We start from the raw sequence: 21,284 nt of genomic DNA, 5'->3' as shown, positions 1-21,284 counted from the left end.
AATCAGGAACTGTTGCTGTTGAGGACTGGGGACACTGAATGCGATATTAGGCTATACAAATAAACCTGACTTATCTTGACTTGAAATTAAACTTTCATGTGCAAGATGCGAGCCAAGTAAGGATTTGAGTATGAGTGTGCATACATCTCAAAAAACAAAAAACTCAGCCACATCAGCACACACACACATACAGTACACATTCAGCTGGGATTTATTCTAATGGGGGCTTATAAATGCAAAAGCAGCACTTCGGTAACAGTAAAAACATTCTTATTGCACCACGAGAGTCCTCCAGAACAGAATGGCCACCTTGCTGATGCTGCTTCAACACCCATAACAGAGATGTCTTTGTTAAATGAACATAGTCATTCTTACATGAAATAGCAAGGAGGTAATTATGATGCTATTCACTTTTCCTTTGTCAGGAATAATCAAAATGATTCTCATCATCACATCTTAACTTCATAGGCTTACATCTGCTTCATACGTCTTTCCAGTCTCCACTTAAATTTCCCTTTTTGAAACTGCAGGCCACTTACAGCCCTGATTGCAGTTGCAAGCACACTTAAGTGCACTAGCAAAATCATGCAAGCACAAGATCAAGACATACCTAGACACACAAACACGTTCACACACACACACCTTTATGTGGTGCACGCACAGGCGTGCACACACACACAGACATGCCATTAAAAGACAAGATGGATCTCCATGCTGCAGCCTTGCAATTTTAATAGCAGCGTGATAAGAAGGCAGACACTTCTTCTAACACACAGAAATGAAGAGCCGTCTCTCCTTAATGTATACATTTGCATACGTTGCTATGTGAAAGCTATACAGGTGCTCATAAATAATACAGGCATGCTATGGATACTGGTGTCTACATTTCATGGTACAGCTACCTTGCAAAATGACTTATGGTTGGAGCTCCAGTAGCATATCATGGCAGCCTCACGCGTGCATGTACAAGTGTGCGTCTCTATCTGTCTGTCTCTTTGTGTCCATCTATCTTTTTGTGTATGTCTGTGTCTGTGACTGGATGCAGGCAATACCCTACATCTTGACAGTTTGACCTTGGTAAAGAGATCAGATTTTGATGCCAATGGTGCGAGACAAATGTGATGTTTGCTCCTTTACTCACACTGTTTGTGAATATGTGTGCATCTGTATGAGTGTGTGTGTGTGTGCGCGCGTGTGTGCAGTACTTCATTTATGTGAAAAACTGCATGTATTCGTATCGGTGTGTGTGTGTGTGCGCGCGCACATGTGTAGCACTGCGTGACCAAAGGATGTGTTGGTTGAGTGCTATCGGGTGGTAAGTGCTGCGTGTTCACTCTCTCCCCGAGGGGAGGTCGTGCTGTTGTGGATACTGGCCCTCTAAGGTCATGGGTTTCTATATAAACTCAACTTTCCTACCATAGACTCAAGTTGTGCTAACACACAACAAACAAACAAACAAACAAAGGGTTCCCTTAACCTATCAAGTGCAATATCTCACCTCTCTATGCCGATCTATCCGCTCTGTCCTTAAAAGTGACGTTGACAGTTTCTGACTTGAGTCTAGTTAGCAGATACAAAGGTACCCAGCATGCCAACAGTAGAGCGCTATTGCTGTAGTGGCAGTGCTCATAAATACCAAAGCAATTTTCACAAAACAGCCGTCAGTATAATGGAGTTATTCTAAATTTCCACACAAAATAACCTTTCCCTTGCAATGGTCAGTGAGTGCAGCAGATACTGTAAAATGGGGATATGCGTGCATCATGAAGGAGCCTCTTGATGCAGAGTGTGGGGGGTTTGGTCACTGCTTTTTCAAAAGACCAAAAGTAAGTAAGTAAAAGAGCAGAAAAAAAGAGTGCAACAATTCTCCCTAACTGCCAGATAACAAGTTTACATTGTAAAGTCGTGACCTAGAAATAAAGTAAAGAAAGAGATAATGGCATCATGCATAAGACACTGCTACCACCACTATAATAAATAGATGAAAGAAAGCTGCACGCATCCATGTGCTGCTCTCCATTTCAGGAGGAAAGCAATGGAAAGCCACTTTAGTGGAAACTATGAATGTCAAAAAGAGTGTGAAATTAAGTAGCAGGCAGATACACATACTAGAAGCATGTGCCATGTAGCTGTACTTTTTCTTTTCTTTTCTTTCATAAAAACTGACAAAAACTGTTAATCATCTAAGCCCTTCTGTTTGAAGAAACTCAACTAAGCTTTTCACAAACTACATGAAGGCACATCCAATGAATGCACTTGCCAGGTTTTGTGTCATCCTGACCTGTGGTTCATGAGATTATTTTCCCCCTTTTTTATGCAGTTGCACAGAAACTGAATTTAATGAGTGCTCTTGGGAAAAATCATATGCATATACAGGAAAAGATACATGCAGTCTTCACATTTCCTTAGTGTCGGTTGAGGCAATACTGTGCAATATTATCCAGAAATTGTGCTGCAACTTAACACTTCATACACTAAAATTCTTAACTTTCAAATAACTGGAGGAGATATTGTAGCACATTTTGAAAAGCTGTTGCATTAACAGTTGCTGAAAGCAGAGCTAATGCAACCCAAATTGTAGCCTAGCATGAAGCGCTGTGCTATACTTAAGAGTATTGTTCAAATAAAAAAAAAAGAACCGTGGCAGCTTTAGCTGGTGAAATACAAGAGAAGTGTAGAAGAGAGATGTAAAATTGATGTACACTTTATTCTGAAAAGCTATGATCTAAAGTCAACAGTCTGAATCCTTGGGACTCAGGAGCCGGCAAATACGAGAGCAGAAGCAGTGGCTTGCTCCCTGGTTGTCTGTAAAAGAAACTGCCACAACTGACATTTTTTTTTTTTTTCCATGAAGGCAGTAAGGCAGTGTCAAAGAAAATGTTATCCAAGTGAACACTCTGAAGAAGGCAAGGACTAAATCAAAGTAGAGTGACTGCATAAATAGACAAGTTGAGTGTGGTAAGCAGGTGCTAAATATCAGTCACGCTCTGGAGGTAACAGACAAGCTATTCACTATGTTTACCCAAATGGAACAATATAATTACTCAAACTCAGTTCACGTCTGACAGGTTTTTCATACCAACTTGCCACAATGTGTAGGTTCATAAGTTAGAGGGTAAAAGTAAGAATTTTTTTCTCTGTTTAGACGAGCAGCTGAGCAAAAGGAGTCTTAATGTGAGTTCCTACAGAGATCACACAATTCTAGAGTCAAGATGGTAACAGATCTCATTTGGGTGGATTCATAGAGTTGAGTAAAGTTGCAAATGGGAAATCAGCGTGCTATCAAACTATCAAACTCAGTGCACAAAACAGCATTAGCTTCATTTTGACTAATTAATCAACCCACTGCCCCAAAGCACATGTAAATGCTTCCAGTCTACAGATTTGTCACAAAGCAACTGTAAGAGATAATGGCAGACATGTTTATATGGTAGGTCCTTCCTGAAAATGTGGAAACCTTAAAACGAAAGACACACAAGAACTTAATTAATGCAGTCCTCTGCTGACAATTCCTCTGGAGTTACGAGATTAAACCACTTCATTAGTGTCTAGAGAGACAACAGACAAGAGATGAGAAAGGCAGAGCTTGGGGAGGGAGGACTGGGGAGACAGAGTAAAAGCCTGCTTTGTTAGTGCTCGAAAGAGACACTTTCAAGGCAGTAATTATGACGCAGAAATAATGTAATTATTTTTCCAGAATGCCAGAGGGCTCCAAGTGTCTCCTAATAGTGATGGGTGACAATCTAATAGACCACAGATATAAGTAGTGCATGGGGCTTAATTGGTGTTTAAATTTAAGTGGTTTGTCTGAACACACCAGGCTCGTGTCGGAAGTGCCTGCACCCTGTGATCCTGCCTGGCAGGATGTGACAAATTTGATCAGAGAAAAGCAGTGTCACTGTGCATTTCACACAATCTGACAGCTTGCAGTAATAAGCCTGAGGTATCGTGAGTGTTTTAAAAAAAAAATAAATAAATTGCTTAAGCTGGTGTCTCGTTTTGCACTTCCGCAGGGTTCCTCAAACTGTTTCATACCAAATCCACAATTAGATGAAGAGATTCAGTCTGAACAAAGATTGCTGTGGGTGACTTGAGGATGGTTTACTGAAGACTGCTCCATGTGGCTCTACTACGAAGATGAGTAAGAAGTAAGAAAGAAAGTGAGAAGTACAAGAAGCAAAAATCACAGCTAATATTACTCAGATAAATAAGTTTTCCAATTTAATTAACCTTGATTTTGAAAGTTGATATTGGCCTTTCTGCTTTGCAGGGCAGTAAACATCATAGAGGGGTATGTCACTCCAAATGACTTCTCACATGAGCCACAGTGACAGAATAAATGATCCACTATAATGGATAAACCACTTTGCACCTTGTTGCTGGCTGCTTTTCCCAGGGTACTAGTGTGAACACGGCTTTATGGGAAATGAAGCATTCTCTGTATAACTCCTGCGGGAGAGCTGCAGAGATGAGTTAAAATGTCTGGACTCCTAATGGAAGATTTGGTTGTGAGAACAAACCACACAATTTTTCCTTTTTTTTTTTTTGTCTGCGCTTCTGTCAGCTCACATTTGCGCACTCTCCTCACACAGTCATTTCCTTTCCTTGCTGCTCAAAAAGTCGATTTGAGAAACTTAGTATTCTGATTGAAATCATAAATCCATTTTATTCATTTCCAGATTTTCATTTTGTAAGGTCTATCATTGGGGGAAAAAAAAATGCTACTGAAAGCTCAGTACACGCTGTATGCAAAGACATTTAGAGTAAACCAACTGCAACACAGTGATGTAGCTAGTAGCATCAGATCTCTAAGAATATCTGCTAAGAAGCAGAGTGAAGGTTGTGTGTCTGTAGCTCGTGACAGATGTGATAAGCAAGCTGGACTTTATTCTAATAAACAGTGTAGGGGGTTACGTTCGCCACCACCCCAATACTCTGATCAGCATTTGACCCATGACCCGGCTCACAGCCAACTTCTAATTGTGACAAGGCGCATATGGCAGATAATTATTCTGAATAATCTGTTGCCGTGGTGATGCCTGACCCTGATGGCCATTGATGCACCCTCTTCATGTCCAGCTCTGTGGTTGGAGGCAGTTTCGCCTCTTTGCCCTCTTAAAGTGCTGGGGATTAGAGATGTACATTATCACTTTAATCTCCTCTTTAACCCCTTCAATCTGCCTCGCAGCCCCCGCAGAGAGTGGGCCACAGCCACTCTGCTGAGCGGCATATGGCCGTGGAAAGACGTATGTTTTCCTGCTCGTGTATTTTATGAAAGCATAATATAAAAATAAGATTTCATTCTCTCCAAAATGCTGTCCTATCTCAGTAATCCACTTCAATCCTCATCTCCATCAGCCCCCTTTGGTGTCTCTAAATGTATGCCCATGATATAAGTACACCAAGCTACTATTGAGCTCCTACTTACTCTCTCCCCCTCCGACAGTCATCTTTTCCAAAACGGATAAACAAGCCTTTCACTCTGTGGATGTATAAAATAGGAAACAAAATTTAGTGCTGAGGCATCCCTCCAGATATCGCCCCTGAGCTGTGTGAGCATGAAATATGAAATTGCTCTGAATCATAATTGAGTGGCAACAGCAAGATAATTTGTTTTGAGTTTTAAAAAATGCTGAGACTGAAAGTGACTCAAATCAGTAACAACAGTCAAAAAGACATTACAAAATGCATTTGGCACAAATTACCACTTTAATATGGTAATAATTTTGTTTAGAAAATAGCAAACGTTTTTTAAAAAGATGACACATTTTAACAATGATACTCATGAACCGGGGCCACATTTGAAAAAATGCCAAGAGTTGAGTCAAGTCAAAGTTTTAAGTAGATTATGACACACAGGTGACTCACACATTTTAAAAAAACAAGTAATATCAGCAGACGCATCAACACACAAGATGGGGAAGTTGGGTTTAAAAAAAACCTGCACTGCAGTTGCTTATAACTTTGCCAGGTTACTTTACTGATGGTGTTGGGTGGGAAGCTAAGCCACCACCATCTCTGTGACCCCTGACCCATCACGCTACAGGCTGACAGCAGCTGCCATGCCCTACATACTGGAAAACCACAGCACACAGCAAATACAAAATATAAAATACATTATCATCATTTTCTCTGCCTGGATGGCTGATGACAGAGCGTTGACCCCAAGGTGACCATCAGCCTATCAAAACAAAGGTCAGCAGACCAAGACCCCTCCTCTTTGCTTGCTCCTCCCCCTCACCTTTCACCCCAAGCCTGTCATTGTCCTTTCATCCTTCTCTCTTTACATCTACTCCCCTTGACCACCCTGCCCCACAGTGCTAAAGAGTTTCTCCCTTCATCTTCAACACATTTGCAATAAATCAATGTGAGCTGAGGGGCTGTAGAAATAGTGTGAGTCTGATTGATTTCTTATGTTAGCACATTATGGAAGCCTGTGAGGAACCTGCCAGATTCCATTCCCCACAGTGAGAGAGGCTGAGAGAGAGAGAGCATAAGTTTAACATGTGGGGAGGCTTAAAGAAAGACACTGGATGAACCAAAACAAGCTAAAGAACAATGTGTCAGCGATTATGTGACAGTTTTTGATCCCATCTAGTCACAAATTCAGTCTTATTAAAAAAAAAAAAACTGAGACAACCTCAGTTTCTCTCCATGTTTCTCACAGCCCTACTTCCCTCCAAAATCTCTGGACTTTTGTCTACTTTTTTTCTTTTTTTTCAAATAAGTTCTCTCACACTCTCTGTAGTCCATCCCCATTTCTTGCAAACTTCATCTATTAGTCATTGCATCTGTAAGGAAGATTTGACTAAAGGTGGCAGACAAATGGCTGAGACACTGTACAGTGCTGACAGGCTCTATAAGGGCTTTTACAATACCAAACTATCTTAGGCTGGAACTACAAGTACCCGATTATCTGACAACTTAGCCTAAAAATGTCCATTTAAGATTTACAATGCCAGGCAAACATGAAAGTGAGGTATAGTCTATCATGTAAAAAGGAAAAGGAACCCTTTTGAGGGCTTATTTTAACTCCTGCTTTCAGTGTGCATTTATTGTCCACATTTTACATAAAATCTGACCCACCAAAAAAGATTCACAAGAATGCAAAGATGGGCAATAGATAAGAGATAATACATTATAATAATAGATGATAGTGCATCTAACAGCATAAATTAATACTAGCAATGAATGGGAATTCCCATTGACATAGTGTGCTATGATTTTTTAATCTTCCCATGATTGAGGGTAAACTGTATTTATAATTCCTGACACTAGGATTAATTCTATAATACTGCCATGCTACTGTAAACCCCCCAACCCCAAGTCCATTTCTAGACTCCTTATCAAATCTGATACCTTCAACAAGTTTGTGCAAAAAAAGAATATATGAGTGAACAGGAAATAATGGAACTAGACAGACAGTACTTGGAGAACTCAAAATGAGAATGTTTGGGATTGAGATATTTGTGTCTTCAATTACTGGCCAATTTTTCTAAAGGTCATGGAGATTTGAGCTTCTGTTTTCGACCGTCTTAAATTTATTGTATTGTACTGTACTGTACGGATCCAATTACAGCACTAGCCACTGAACACTGCAGTGTTTGGGTAGCATGCTGGCCAAGTCATTGGATAAAATAACAGAACACCTGCAATCACATTCAACAGCAGAACAACTAAAGCCAAACACTAACATTACAAGCCTGGCAGCTATTCACACTGTTTACTGCACTGACATGTTTAATGCAATGGGATTAGAGTGATTAATACTGTCATTGTGTCTACCACCTGCATCAACTTTGAGCTAAGTCAGATAAAATGTCAGTAAGAAGAACGGTGCTGGCACCCCACTAAAAGACTCTAAGCTGCTCATTGAAAATTTTAAATCTCTGTCACAGCAGGACTTTGTGTTCAATGCTAATTAGCAAATGTTGGCATGCTAACACACTTAACTTACCCACTAAACATTAGCATTGTCATAGTACACAGTATTAGGAAGATTAGAGGAAAGTACTTAGCAACAGATTCTGATTTAGAGCCACAGATGTGAAATATATCTATTAAGTTAAACTGTTGCCTGTATATTTTCCTCCATTTACAGCCTCCTCCAATACTTTTTGCCTGACATTTTCAACTATCTCTCCCACAGTTTAAATGTGTTTAAATGTTTTACTGTGGCTGCTTTTTCTGTAATGTACCACATTAACTGATGAGTATGTGTGAGCATGCGTGTCTGGTTTTCTGTGTCTGCTTGCACAGGAGTGTCTGTATGTGCGAGTGTTTGTTTCTCTGAGGAATATGTCCTGTTCTCCATGCTGCCAAGTTCCACAGCATCAGCAGAAACTAGTGGTCCGCAGTACTCTACATTTCCATATCCAATCTCATTCAGTCTTAGGTATTGCAGAGAGGTGCAGAATTTCACCAGAGGAAACAAGACAAACCAGATATAGTAAATATGAGCTTGTGCAGCCATAGCAGAAGCTCAGAAACTGCCCTGAAATGAGATGCAAGTTGAAACGTGCAGAAAATATAATGTTTTCTTTTTCCGCTAATGAAAAACACAAGCCAGATGGTGTACAGCAGAGGCACTTCCAACAGTTTTGATAAGTTGGATTTTTTTTTTTTAATGGGTCAAGAACAATAAAATGTTTCTTCCCAAAGATATGAATTCCAGCTATGTGAGCTAGGGAGGGGATTTTTTTTCCACATCAATCCTTCTCCTACATTTTTTGATTGATTTAATGTTTGAATCATTTAAAGGGAGGGTTTTGGAATAACAACAAGCCATGGGAGTGAGCCTTACAATTCCTCATTTATTCAAATGTGCCACTTTCCCCCAGCACATCTGAATAATGGCACACAGTCTGCCAGATTGAATTTTGGATGATGAATAAATAATGGATGTTGGTGGATAAGTCTGTTAATATATTAGCCATGAGTTTGTCATAACTGTTTAATAGGATAGCTGCAATAAATATATCTCTGCATCTCTTTGTGGCTCTCTCTCTGTCTAGTTGAGAATATTTTCTGTTTCTCCTCATTCTGCTGATCACAAAAACCTTAATTTTTGTTTTAGCTGAGTGAACATACTGCATTTGTGATTTTTGCATGAATTACACTAAAGATATGCTGAACATTATTTTTAGGCTATATTTAAAATGGAGATAATTTAAGAATTGGTTCAGGGCTCGGCTTGTTGAATGTGACATACATGTCCCCAAGCCCGAAAACATATCTGTGAAAATGACCCAGTCACTGGGTTTTTCTGACACGTTTCACTGAATGTGGCATCGAGAAGCAATGCGGTCATTTAATTTTCACAGATTCACCAATCAAGGCTACTTCTTAACAGGGACAACAAGGCTTCCTCAGCCTTCATCCTTCTAGTCAATTAATGTTGCTATTAACCTTGAGACACCTGATGTTGCCTGGTCTATAATGATGCTATTATGTTTCCTCTGTTAGTTTAAGCAAGTCATTAGCAGGTAAATATATGAGGCCAGTTTTCAGCTGAAATGACTCCATTTGGCTCAGAGAAGAACCAATAATGTGATTTTGGAGACACCGCCGAGTATGAGAGAGTACGAGAGCAACATGGCTCAATCACAGGCACTTTAACACCTAGATAAAAAGGCCCTCTGTGCGCTAGCTGTGGAACAGATGCCACACACTAGCATCACTATTTTAACAATCAGCTGCGGCTTGCTGCCAGGCATTCTCCGTATTCCAGCAGTTTTCAGTGTGATTGTGCACTTAACTGGTTTGAGTTCAAACTGCATTCTCTTCCTTCCCCCTCTGTCCTGTAATTTTCTTCTGCTCCAGATCCAGTGGCTAGAGTAGATTGATTGCTTGATTAAACTTCTCCATTTATCATAAATTATTCACTGGATTTTCAGAGTCTAATTAATTCCCTTATTATTTACTGTTCAGTCTGCATTCTTAGTCAGACATGTAACCCATCACAAAAGGGAACTGTGCCTGTGTGTGTACGTGATTTGTTGTGCTTTGTGCACTTGTAGGCATACGGATTTGTGAACGTTGATTAATGATGTGACCAAGAAATGAACAGAAAAAAAAAATCCATTATGTCGTGGGAAGTACGTTCCCTTAAAGCAGGACCATAATCTCACATCTCTGATCAAGACTCTAGTGTCCCATGAACTGAGCTCTTTAACGTTTAGATTGAAATCGCCAGGAGGAAATTGGACACTTCTCACTGGAGATATGGAGATAGTGCTCAATCAGTCAGTGGAATGGGTCTGGCTAGTTGTCCATCAAGATGACTGAACTCTGTAACACATGTCTCTCTCATCCCTCACTCCACCACTCTACCTCATTTCCACCCCACTCTTTTCTGTAGCTCTGCACACCTCTCATCCGCCTCTCACAGGTGATTTCCAATGCATTTTTAATGATGATTTAGCAGGTAAGTGAAAGATAAATTGCAGAATGGTGATATTACAGTCTTCCAAAATAAAATTGTGGGGGGAATATACACATTTATCTTTTCTTTGAGTGTTTTTTTTTAAGGACCTCTTCCTGAACAGATACGGCACACACACACACACACAGTGCATGGCTGACTCCTGCAGATGGAAATCTAATGCCTTAGCCTGCCTAGTCTCCCTCTCTCGCTCACACTTTTAGCTCTTCTACTGTGAAACCCTGCCCATCAGGTCAGCATGCTGACACATCTGTCAATACATGCTCTGAGAGGTAGACTATAACCTTGCCCTGCGGTGCCTTCCTAATGTTCCCTACTCAGCTTTACTTTCTTCACATTCATTCAAAGACACAGACACAGAAGGAAACCAACAGTGTGACCATGTACATTATGATCACCCACACATACGTGGATGTGTAGGTACATGTGTGAATACATATAGTACATTCTCACACACCAAAACGCACTATACCTAAAGCGTATAGTGCACAAAATCAACACAATTACCAAGAATCATGAATCAATTAGTTACAATTACTTTCTATTGCAGCTGTTGTTTCGGATGAGAGTGAGCCCTTGGTGATGCTTTGGGGCTTCCGTGACGAGGCTTGTAAATGATCCAAGAGTTGACTGTGGAAAAAGACTGCCTTTCCTCCAACAGCAATGCGCGGTATATCTGACAGCAATCCTTTGTTGGAGGTATGTGGGATTTTGAGCAGCTGGAATATATCTGCGTCATCCTGTGAAGGTACATGTGCCCCCAGCTAGCCTGCTGTCTGCTCAACACCGATCTGGGACCTACAGTGATTCATACTTTCCAACCCTTCTGTGTCCTTTCTACTCTACACTGGGTTACTCTTTTGTTTCTCTACTCTGGCTCTTATTTTTACTCTTTTGGTTTTTTCTACGCCTGTTTTCATTCTTCGTTCTTGTCCTTCCTTGCCTCTGCCTCGGTTTTTCTCTCAAGGCCTCCTGGCCACCTTGCAGCAGCAGAAATCTGATATTGAAATATCCTGTCCCTTCAAGTTAGCAAGAGATATAGAATAGGAGAAAATTAGAAAAAGACATAGAAGAGAGTGGGGGTCAGACAAAAAAAAGGCAGATAGAGGATGAGCAAGGCCAAAAGAACATGGGACAGCTGCTGTCTGTTATAAGCTCCACATGTCACCAGGCTACTGTACATGCACGTTAAACAAAATGGCTCCATCGTTCTGCAGCAGAAAACCTAAACAAAATAACATGCTGCTCCATTAAGGTACTAAATCACTTTCTATGTAAAAGCACTCTTCACTTACGTAACGACTTGACAGTAATGGCTCGTTACCGCTTTGATCCACCAACACACACACTCCTCTCACACATTCATACCTTCATTCTAACAATAGGCCTACACTTCTGCGAACCACTTAGGTTTTGATCCCACAATTCAACACTACTAAAGCAATGGGTTTCAACTGTACAAAGCCTATACAGTATATAGATGTGTCCAAAGCTTAAAAAAAAAATGCTATTGATAAGAAAGATGAAAAGAAGAGAGGCAAGTAGATAAGCATCTGTGTGTGAGACATGCCCACTGAAGATGAACAACACAGTGAAACATTAAGGCTGAAATTCATTATAGTGCATGCCAATATAAAGGCAGTGCTGTTATGAAGAGCAGTAACAAAGTAAAATCAATGACACGGAGGGATTGGGTTTTTTTTTCTTGATAAGCTGAATAACTCTCCCTCTATTTCCACCCCCATATGCTTGTTTAAAAGGAACACAGGATAGAAGCACATGATCACACAAGCAAGGAATGTACAGACCCACACAAATATAGCAGGCCCACTTTATATATACTTAACAGCTGCTAAACACATACTGTAGCTAAAGCAAAGACTGGCATGCCTTAATTTGGTCAGTCTCTCCTCTGAGAGAACTGACTGCGATCTATGTATAGCTGGATGGATAAATAAAACACACACTACGTACACACACATAAACGAACACAAAAATCTTGCACTTCTGTCACACAGTCACATTATGGGCATTAAAAACATCTCGCACTGTGAGTCCTCTTGTGAGAATTTACATCTGTACAGACAAAGGCGCCCACACATAAACTGTGAAAGATACAGCGCATAGGGAAGTGAAAAAGTGATTTTCACATGCTGAAGTTGTCTTAGTTCAGAACGTGAACATGTCAATTCATCTGCCAGCTGCATGTTCAAGTATGTGCTCTGGCAAATGGATGAAGCATCTCTGGGGCTAAAACTTTTTCTGGTGGGTGTTTCCTTGATGCCATCCAGAGCGGGACAGGAGAGACAGAATCTTAAGTTGTTAGAGCTGCTCTGCTGCCATAGAAGGACCCCCCACAGGGAAATCACGGGCCCAGTGAACCAGGGAACTCTCTATGCTCTGCTCTGCTTCAGTCCACACCACCTCCTATACCTCCGGCCAGCTCAGCAGGTTCATTAGTTCGACAAGGGTATCCACAAAACTAGACAGCTCACGTCTCACACATACAGTACACACAGTCACAGTCTTCACCTATCAACACACTTTTATACTCTGACTGTAGCCATTTCAGATGTTAGCAGTAGCTAGAAGTAGGAAAGATTACATGTACATGCTTGCCAAGTCTAAATTCTAATAAATATATACCTAACACACATCAGTGTATAGTCAAATAAATGCAAGATTATTCATTTGGCTGAAGAATTAATCAAAATCACAATTTGAAAGGTTGCAATTTTCAAATCACAAGATCTGCCATGTTAATTATATCTTACATTACAGTGTCTTAATAAGATGCAGCAAGTTTTAAAGTTTAAGCTGGCAGCTGTTTATTTCATCAGCTATTATGATAACTGCAGATTTAGTCAGTCATAGTGAATTAACATTAATTGTTTGCATAAGCAAAACAGGAAAAAAGAAACAATGGCTGTTGTCTGGTCAATATGATCACTCTCCGCATGCCAGTGTCTATAAATGTGCACACAGCCAAATATAGTTCTAAAGAAGAAGAAACAATAGTCTGTATAATTTCTGATCTTTGAACACATTAAGAAAGACCTGTGTATTTTATTGATCATTAAAAAAACACTACAACACATGTGAACCTCTAGGATTTGGAGCTGTGAAGCAGAGCTGAAGCATTTTGCGTATCATCAGTCTGATATGAAACACAATTGGTTGCAAATTACCAGCAGTTATTGCCTTCATTACTGGACAACTATAAAGCTGATACCAATAAATATAAATCCACTCTGAATGTCATGGTTACATCTGAATACTACTGAGCAACGTCAAGCACACCACTAATGTAATATCTTATTTAATAAGAGCTTGTTTGCCTACTTCTCTATGGAACTAGAATTACCAGCTGGCAGTTTTACACCTCCAGCAACCAGTCAAGTTGTAGCTTACATCCATGTCTGTCCAAACTCTTTACCTTTGACCACCAAATTCTAACCAGTTCATCCTTGAGTCCAAGTGGATGTTTGTGTCAGATGTAATGAAATTACCTCCAGGCATTCCTCATATGTCACAAGAATGATATGAACATGAGGTCACAGTGGCCTTGACCTTTGATCCATGTGCACATTTGTGCCAATTTTGAAGAAATTCCCTCCTGGCATTCCTGAGATATCCCATTCACAAGAAAGGGACAGACAGATGGACAAATCAGAACTGAATGCATCAATTTACTTTTCTTACTGAAAACACTTAGGAGGTCCTCAACAACAAACAACTGCATTAAGCAGTACGTTTGTAATTATGCTTGGTACAATTAATTGTATAAACCGCAATTAGATACTTTCCATAAATTGTTCAGCCTTAATTATAAGATATGCTGAAATATTTGTACATGAAGGATGATCAAGCCCTCTAGGTCCTGCCTGAGCCCCAGTTACCACGTGGGACTGAGCTGCATTAAGGTGAGTTAGCGCAGATTGATCAATCCTGACAGAGGTGTTAGTGTGTGTGTACCATGGCTGTCATACAAGCCTGATATAATTTCTGACTTGGGTCGCTGCCGAGTGTGTTGTTGATAGATGTGGTCCTACAGTGTGCGAGCTGTCAAGGCAAACCTTCCTCCTTTTTACAGCCCTGCGTCTGATATTTTGGAGATCCATAAACAGCCTAACTATAGTTAGGTGATTTGATTGTGTGGTTTTGACGTGTTTGTGTTGGTCCATGGTTCTAATGTGAAGCTTGGAGTATAAAAATCCCATAGACTGTCTATAAAATATATAGCTCTTTAGTTCAGTGTGTATGTGTGTACAGCTGAGTGTGAGCTAGCAGCTGTATTCCATAGCATTCTACTCATACACACAGAGTCCTTTCAGTGCTTTGGAAAGTTTGGAGTTCTCAGAGTGTTATTGATTACCTCCAACCCGAGTGGGCAACCCCACTGGGTCTAACTGACTTCTCGGCTAAACTATGTGTGGATATATGTGAATGCATGAACCATATGTGGTGAAGAGGAGAATGATATAGACACATATACTGTAAAGATGTAAAGATGTTCCATGGGAACAAACATAGCAAACTATCTACAATCTACCTGGAAACCCACCCCTAACAAAAAAATAAATAAATAAAAATAAAAATCAGTAGTGGTGTTTTTCCAACACAATATTTCACCCCTTGTTCTTTGAGTCAAATGAAGCATTTTACATGTTTTTATATCCTTAATTTTAATTATCCTCACATTGCTGAGGAAATAATGGTGAATAGCATCCTTGGTTTCTCTGCTCATGGTAGCCATTTTGTTTCTTTCAGGTGTCTCATTTTTATACATACAAATTAAGCCTAAATCTGACCATGTCACCTCAGTCTCTGTTGCCTGTATTCCAGCGAATTAGATTCCAAGGCCGACTTTAATTTGCACTTGAATCTCCATTTTACTCTAACCGGACTCCATCTGTTATAAAAGGGCGCAGGTGACAGCACACCTACAGCAACAAATCAAATATGCAGAGTTACCAGACAAATAGTGGGGCATGTTTTGTAATATCAAAACAAACAGAGACCACAAGAGATCTCTATTACCCAATCCCTCCCCACTGGGTCTGAAATGACTGTGTCAATAGCGCAAGGCTGGAGATAAAGGTTCAGTGTTACTGCTCAAGATTACAGAGAGAGACAGGCTGACACACAAAGACAGAAAGAGTATTTATGTGTGTCTGTGTGTGATAGCAAAATAACAAGTGCAGGAGAAGGAGACAGATAGATGTAGAGAGGAGAGGGACAGATAGCAGCATTAGCCATCCCCATTTCCCACAGCCTCTCATCTCATCCAACATCCCCTGATGCTGTCTGATCCGGAGTGAGTGTTGGGGTTATGGGACATATTTTGCCTTTTCATCCTCCAGACTTACCACTCAGCACATTAGAGCTGCATTTAGTCAGATTTTCTTTCCTCAAGAACACAGACATGAAAAAAAAAACATCTAAATGAATCTCATCAGATGTCATTTTCCCTGCACAGATTTTTTCCTGGCCAGTTTAGTGATCAGAGGCAGAGATTTGGTTGTAACAGGACATATAATCACCAAATTAAAACCCAGGGCAGATGTATTTGCTATTCACATGACCTTTAAGTGATTATAAAAGAGGCAAAGCAGCTGGTGGGAAGTAGGAAAATGTTGTATGTGGTAAAATATAAAGGTTACATGAAAATCAGCCAACTGTAAGGAATGAAAAATTAACTGCAGCCTTGTATTAATTGATACTAGTGTAATCATACATTATGGAGGACTAAAACACAGGCCCAGTTCAAAGAGCCACCATAGAAATAATTCACACTAAGCCATGAAATCAACAGAAGCACAAGGAAGGAAGCCACATATCTTCTGACACCTGTCAGGCTTTGTAAATTACAAGAAATGTGCCACAAGCTTGTTTACTTCTGACAAACGCCTGCTGAATGACACAATCCACAAACTCGCATTTAGTTCAGTCAAAGAAAATTTTTCATTAGTTTGGAGTGAGGTGGTTTGATGAAAAACATTTAGAGGTGGATGAGACAGCTGTCTAAGCAAAGTGATCGTTATTGATCAAAATTATAACTCATTAGGCGATTTATATTCTCTACTGTTGCCTTCTTCATAGCTGCTCATTCATTTGGAGGAAAAAGCAAACTAATATTAAAAAGTACCAAAAACTTAAGGGTGTGATATTTCTGATATTCTTTACTTTTCTTCAGTGCTCAAATATTTTTGCACTGGCTCTGAGGAAGTTTTCACGTCAGCACCTTTAGATTATTTGCCAGTGATGTCGCATAAAAACAAGCCTACATCCGTCCTCAGTCTCATCAGGCGATGAGAAAGGTAAATCATGCTGCGTGTTTCCAAAGGCGCCAAGCTTTAACGGTGCCCCGAAATCCGATTCCCTGTTCCAGAAGAGCCATTTCCCTCATGGGCTGTCAATAACCCTCTACTGACCTTGTGAAAACACATTGACAATTCCCCAAAGTGAGCTTGCCTGGCTGCAACACAACGCACGTCCGCTCCTGTCTCAATTCATCCGAGCGGGAGACAGCCTAAAGAGCTCTGGAGTGTTAATAGCTATTGGAAGATGTCTGTGTGCCACGTTTCAACACCTCAAACACAAACGCGATTTTCATTAAATCATATTCAATTAAGCACAATCAAGGTTTACACGAGGCTGAAATGTGAGAATGTTAGGGGAAGATGCAGCCAAGATGCGCAAACATCTATCGGCCTATTCACACTCATACTAATCTCCTGTCGTGATTTCAGCTTTATTCTGCTCAGTTCGACTAATTGTTTTCCAGGAATTCTAACTACTACAGTTAAGCGTTTTCTGACGTTAACAGAAGTAACCACGGAGACTGTGTCATCTGCGGGTGGGTCCCGACTATTTGACAGCAACAGAAGTGCCAGAGCCCCGGGAATCAGGAAAAGCTCATCTGCAGCTGTACTGTCTATACAGTGCAGAGATTCGCCCGAGAGCCACATCACCAAACTAAGCGTGGTAACACTGCACCAACATATGCACCACTCCTCATGAACCCACAGCACAACTGTTTACGTGTGAACATACCTGGTTTTTATGCCGAGTCCCATCTTCGAGTTCAGAAGAGCTGTTCATGATTCCCCATCGGTCATTTACCATCCTACGGAGAATCTGCGCATCCGATCCGCCTGTTTGTTCCAGGCAAGAGAGTATAAACCCGCGCTTTTTAAGTCTTTATTAGTGATTTTGCCTACTCCACTGAAAAAAAATTGGGCTCTCGGCGTGAAAAAAGAAGGGAGGCACAACTACTTCTGCGGCTCAGCAACCGCACGCACCGCACAAATTACGCACCAAAATGGAACTTAAATTCCTCCCGAGAGTCTCCTGATTATTTTGCCGTTATTCCAATTAAAAGAATAAAAGGAGTGTTCACAGGCTCCAGGGTTTGTAACCTCACTCACAAACACATCAAAATTACACTGGACTTGAAAAAAAAAGACTGCAAAATGATTCCGAAAGCACCGGGCGCAGTCCCTTTACTCCACAAAAAAGAAATCGACAAAATCTTCTTTGGCTCAGATTGCAAAGTGCAACCCGTCCACTCCCGTTTCCAGGATAGTTTGAGACGCCAGGTCAGCTCAGACTGCGACCAGGTATGACTGAACAGGTAAAGACAGGATGGGATAGGGTCGCAGAGCTGCCACGTCCTTTTTTCTCGTTTATTCAGCGATATGACTCCGACACCGACCCCAGGGGGATGGACAGAGCCTCCCTTACTTGCGCCCGGCTGATCTGGCTGGTATTTCACAGCGATGCCTTCGACAAGACGGGTACGAGGAGATTAGGCTGCTCCGCTGGTGTGCAGCACGGGGCGCTCCGTGCCTCCGACTGTCAATCAGCGCGTTCCTTTTGTGCGCGCGGCGCGCTCAAAGCGAGCGTTCTCTCCCGGTGCCCGCCTGCCCTCGACTGCTGTGCCGCTGCCACCCCGCCTGCTACTTCACTTCCCCCGCACCGGGGACCCTCCTATCCCACGGCAACCCAAACAGCAGCACACTATGGCAAATGTAAGTGTAAAGAGTAGACTTGAGACTGTAACGAGTTAGTGTAACATAAATCCTCCTGCAGAACAAAAACGTTTTCTTTCCAGATCTACCGAAGGTTGCAGCACATTATGTAGACTGTCACGCCACAGTGTGAACATTATTTTACCCGGATACATGACCAGGTTTAGTAATTCTCTCAAAGTGTTAATGACTGGGTGTGACATCACCCAGCATTTCAAATATGAGTGACAGCCTTTAGAAGTAGGGCTGCTTGTTTGGGAGTTTAAAGCAGAGGAACCTCACTATAGTTGAAAAAAAAAAAAGATGAAACAGAATATTAAACTGAGGCAACTGCCTCATTTATTTCTCAGAAATCAGATATAAAACCACCAGAGTCCTTCCCTTGATTTTCACAGGTTTACCTGAGGTGAGCTCTGAGATCATTCAGGGTTGGCACATAAATCACAAGATCAAGACTTAATGTAGACAGACAACGCAAGATACACAATAAACATTCACAGAACATTTAGCTGCACCTAGGCAAGGCTAAATATGACTCCACTTTACAAAATTAAAGCTAAGGCTGAAAATAATGGAGGAAAATGTACCAGATTTAGTTTTTTATCATCGATTGCTGTCTCAGAAGCAGGATTTTGTTTGGCCGGTCTTTATCAAACAGGAAACGCTCCCACTGTGTATTAAACCATTGATTATTGTGAGGGATTATCACAGTAAACTTGAATAAGCGCTCCTGTGTTTGAAATCCACGTATAAATTAACCAACAGGTTCCTACAGAAATCAATTCCCACCTCAACAGTTTTCAGTGTGCTCTGTTCCAAGTGATAGGCAGCACAGCAGCACACAAAGACCCCCATTCTCCTGTAGACAGAGTCATTACTATCAATAATGTGGCCCACCGGAGTGGTCATGTTTTTGCTCAGTTAAGGTAGTTTGATAGACAGATGATTAGAGGTCTAATCATTGGCACAGGCACCAAAGCACGAGTGTGATTACTCATCCCTGTGATGAACCTGCACTCACAAAGGGGAGGAGTAAGGGTGGGGTGAGGATAATGCAAACTAGGGTCACTGCTGCACAATGTGTTTTGTCAGCAGGTCTGACATCCACCAGTGGATTTAGGGTCTTTTGTAAAGGTGGAATAGTTTGTCAGGGATGACAGGCCACCTGGGGACAAAAATACTAGAGTAATATATGTAATGTGTGTGTTCGTGGTTTGATCAGATTTGACAGTAGCCTGGTGACACAGGTGATTTAGAGTAGAAGAGCTTAACAACCCAGAATACGAACACAGTTTCATGAAAGTTCTTAGTTTCACATGTAGTTTTCAGAGGACATCACAGCAACAATTTTTGAGAATAATTACTGAAAGATCAGTGGCATGAATTCCTTCAGTCTAAGGCATCATGGGTCGATTAGAGGAATCAATTCTCTGAACTGAGAGCAAAAGAAGTCAACTGAAGAATAACAATAAGGGTTGGAAAGAGAAGAAAAGCCTCTCATTTTTAATTTAATGCGGCTTATGTACGGTTTATAGCTATAGCATATTTTAATAGTCACTTTGATACGTATCTCTTTTTCTTCCATGTTTTTTGTTGTCGCTCTCCTAATCTCTGTAAATATCAAGCTCTCATTCGGAAAAATGTTCTCATGACGTGATAAATTGTACAGTGACTTTATGTTTGCTAAACAACCAAAGTGATTTTTACTGACATAAATTATATTTGCTTTGAAACACAGGGGGACACATTACTTCCTTTGTAGGAATTCATAAACACTCCTTAAAGAGTGGGCCATATATCATATGTAAACACTGACATATTGACTTGTGCATACTGGAACAAATGGCAGTTAACACCAAATGTCTTTTTACAGTACTCCCTGAGGTCATGGTTCCTATTTAATGAAAAGAGCAAAATGTGCAAACATTGCACATTTGCTGACAAACTGCAGGGCTATTCCATTTGGCCTATATCCTTCCAGCCTTTTAACAAAATATTGTAATAATACAATGAATGAGCCATGACTTTAATATCAAGGGAGATGGTGTAAGGGAGGACTGCCAAATATACAGTGGAGCAAACCTTTCTAGGTAGAGCCTTGCACACACCAGCTGGTGGTCATGTCTTTGTCTGATAATGTGTGTGCTTGCAGGTGTGTGCGTTCATGTGTCTGCTTAGTTCTGGCCCCGTCTTTGAATGTCACTGAAACCTGATCAGCCAGAGACATTCAGAGAAAGGGGAGAGGTCTCCCAGGAAGAGCTGTTTATCTCCACAATTAGCCCAAACAATGCAGGCCTTTAATGGCTTTGCTGTTCTATGTGTCCTGATATCCAAACAAGCATTTGTTTTTGTGTAATTTTTTGGTCAAGCTCTGCACTTGGTTCAGTGTTGCTGCCCGTGATTTATTTATTTTTTTTCCCTTGGCTGTGTTTTTTTGAATTTTCACGCATGGAATGGCAGCAGGACAAATGCACAGAACTGTGAAGATCCAACAGAGTGAACTGCCCTTCCCAAAATACCAAGCCTATAATTTGCAAAACGACAGAGTAACGAGAGAAAAAAAGAAAAAAAAAAGGGACAGAAAAGAAAAAAAAGAAGAAGAATATGACAGAAGAATAAAGAATATGATCTGCATTATGGGTAAATGTAGAACAGCACTGAATGGCTTTGAGTTGGACATGGGACAACACCCTAAGGTTTGCTAAACAAGTATAGAAAAAGAACAGCTGTTCCTTTTCAGTAAGAAGCATATATGTACATATAGATACACACACAGCACAAGTAAATTCACTCTACATTGCAAGTAT

General features: G+C 40.8%; 1 protein-coding gene across 4 annotated transcripts in view; it reads right to left on the bottom strand.

The window, feature by feature from the left end:
* fibcd1b (fibrinogen C domain containing 1b) overlaps positions 1-17,599 on the bottom strand; it is an 85,492-nt gene extending 67,893 nt beyond the window's left edge. For 3 of the 4 annotated variants that reach the window (XM_041059127.1, XM_041059129.1, XM_041059128.1), the window contains exon 1: positions 17,501-17,599. In XM_041059127.1, the coding sequence (XP_040915061.1) occupies positions 17,501-17,572 (72 nt within the window). In that variant the 5' untranslated portion in view covers positions 17,573-17,599. The remainder of the gene's footprint in view (positions 1-17,500) is intronic. The other variant, XM_041059130.1, reaches the window with a different exon arrangement.
* Between the last annotated feature and the right edge of the window lie 3,685 nt (positions 17,600-21,284).

This window comes from Toxotes jaculatrix, chromosome 16, assembly GCF_017976425.1.
Source record: "Toxotes jaculatrix isolate fToxJac2 chromosome 16, fToxJac2.pri, whole genome shotgun sequence".
Classification (NCBI taxonomy): domain Eukaryota; kingdom Metazoa; phylum Chordata; class Actinopteri; family Toxotidae; genus Toxotes; species Toxotes jaculatrix.
The sequence above is the reverse complement of the archived record's forward strand: the minus strand, read 5'-3'. Positions and strand labels throughout refer to the sequence as shown.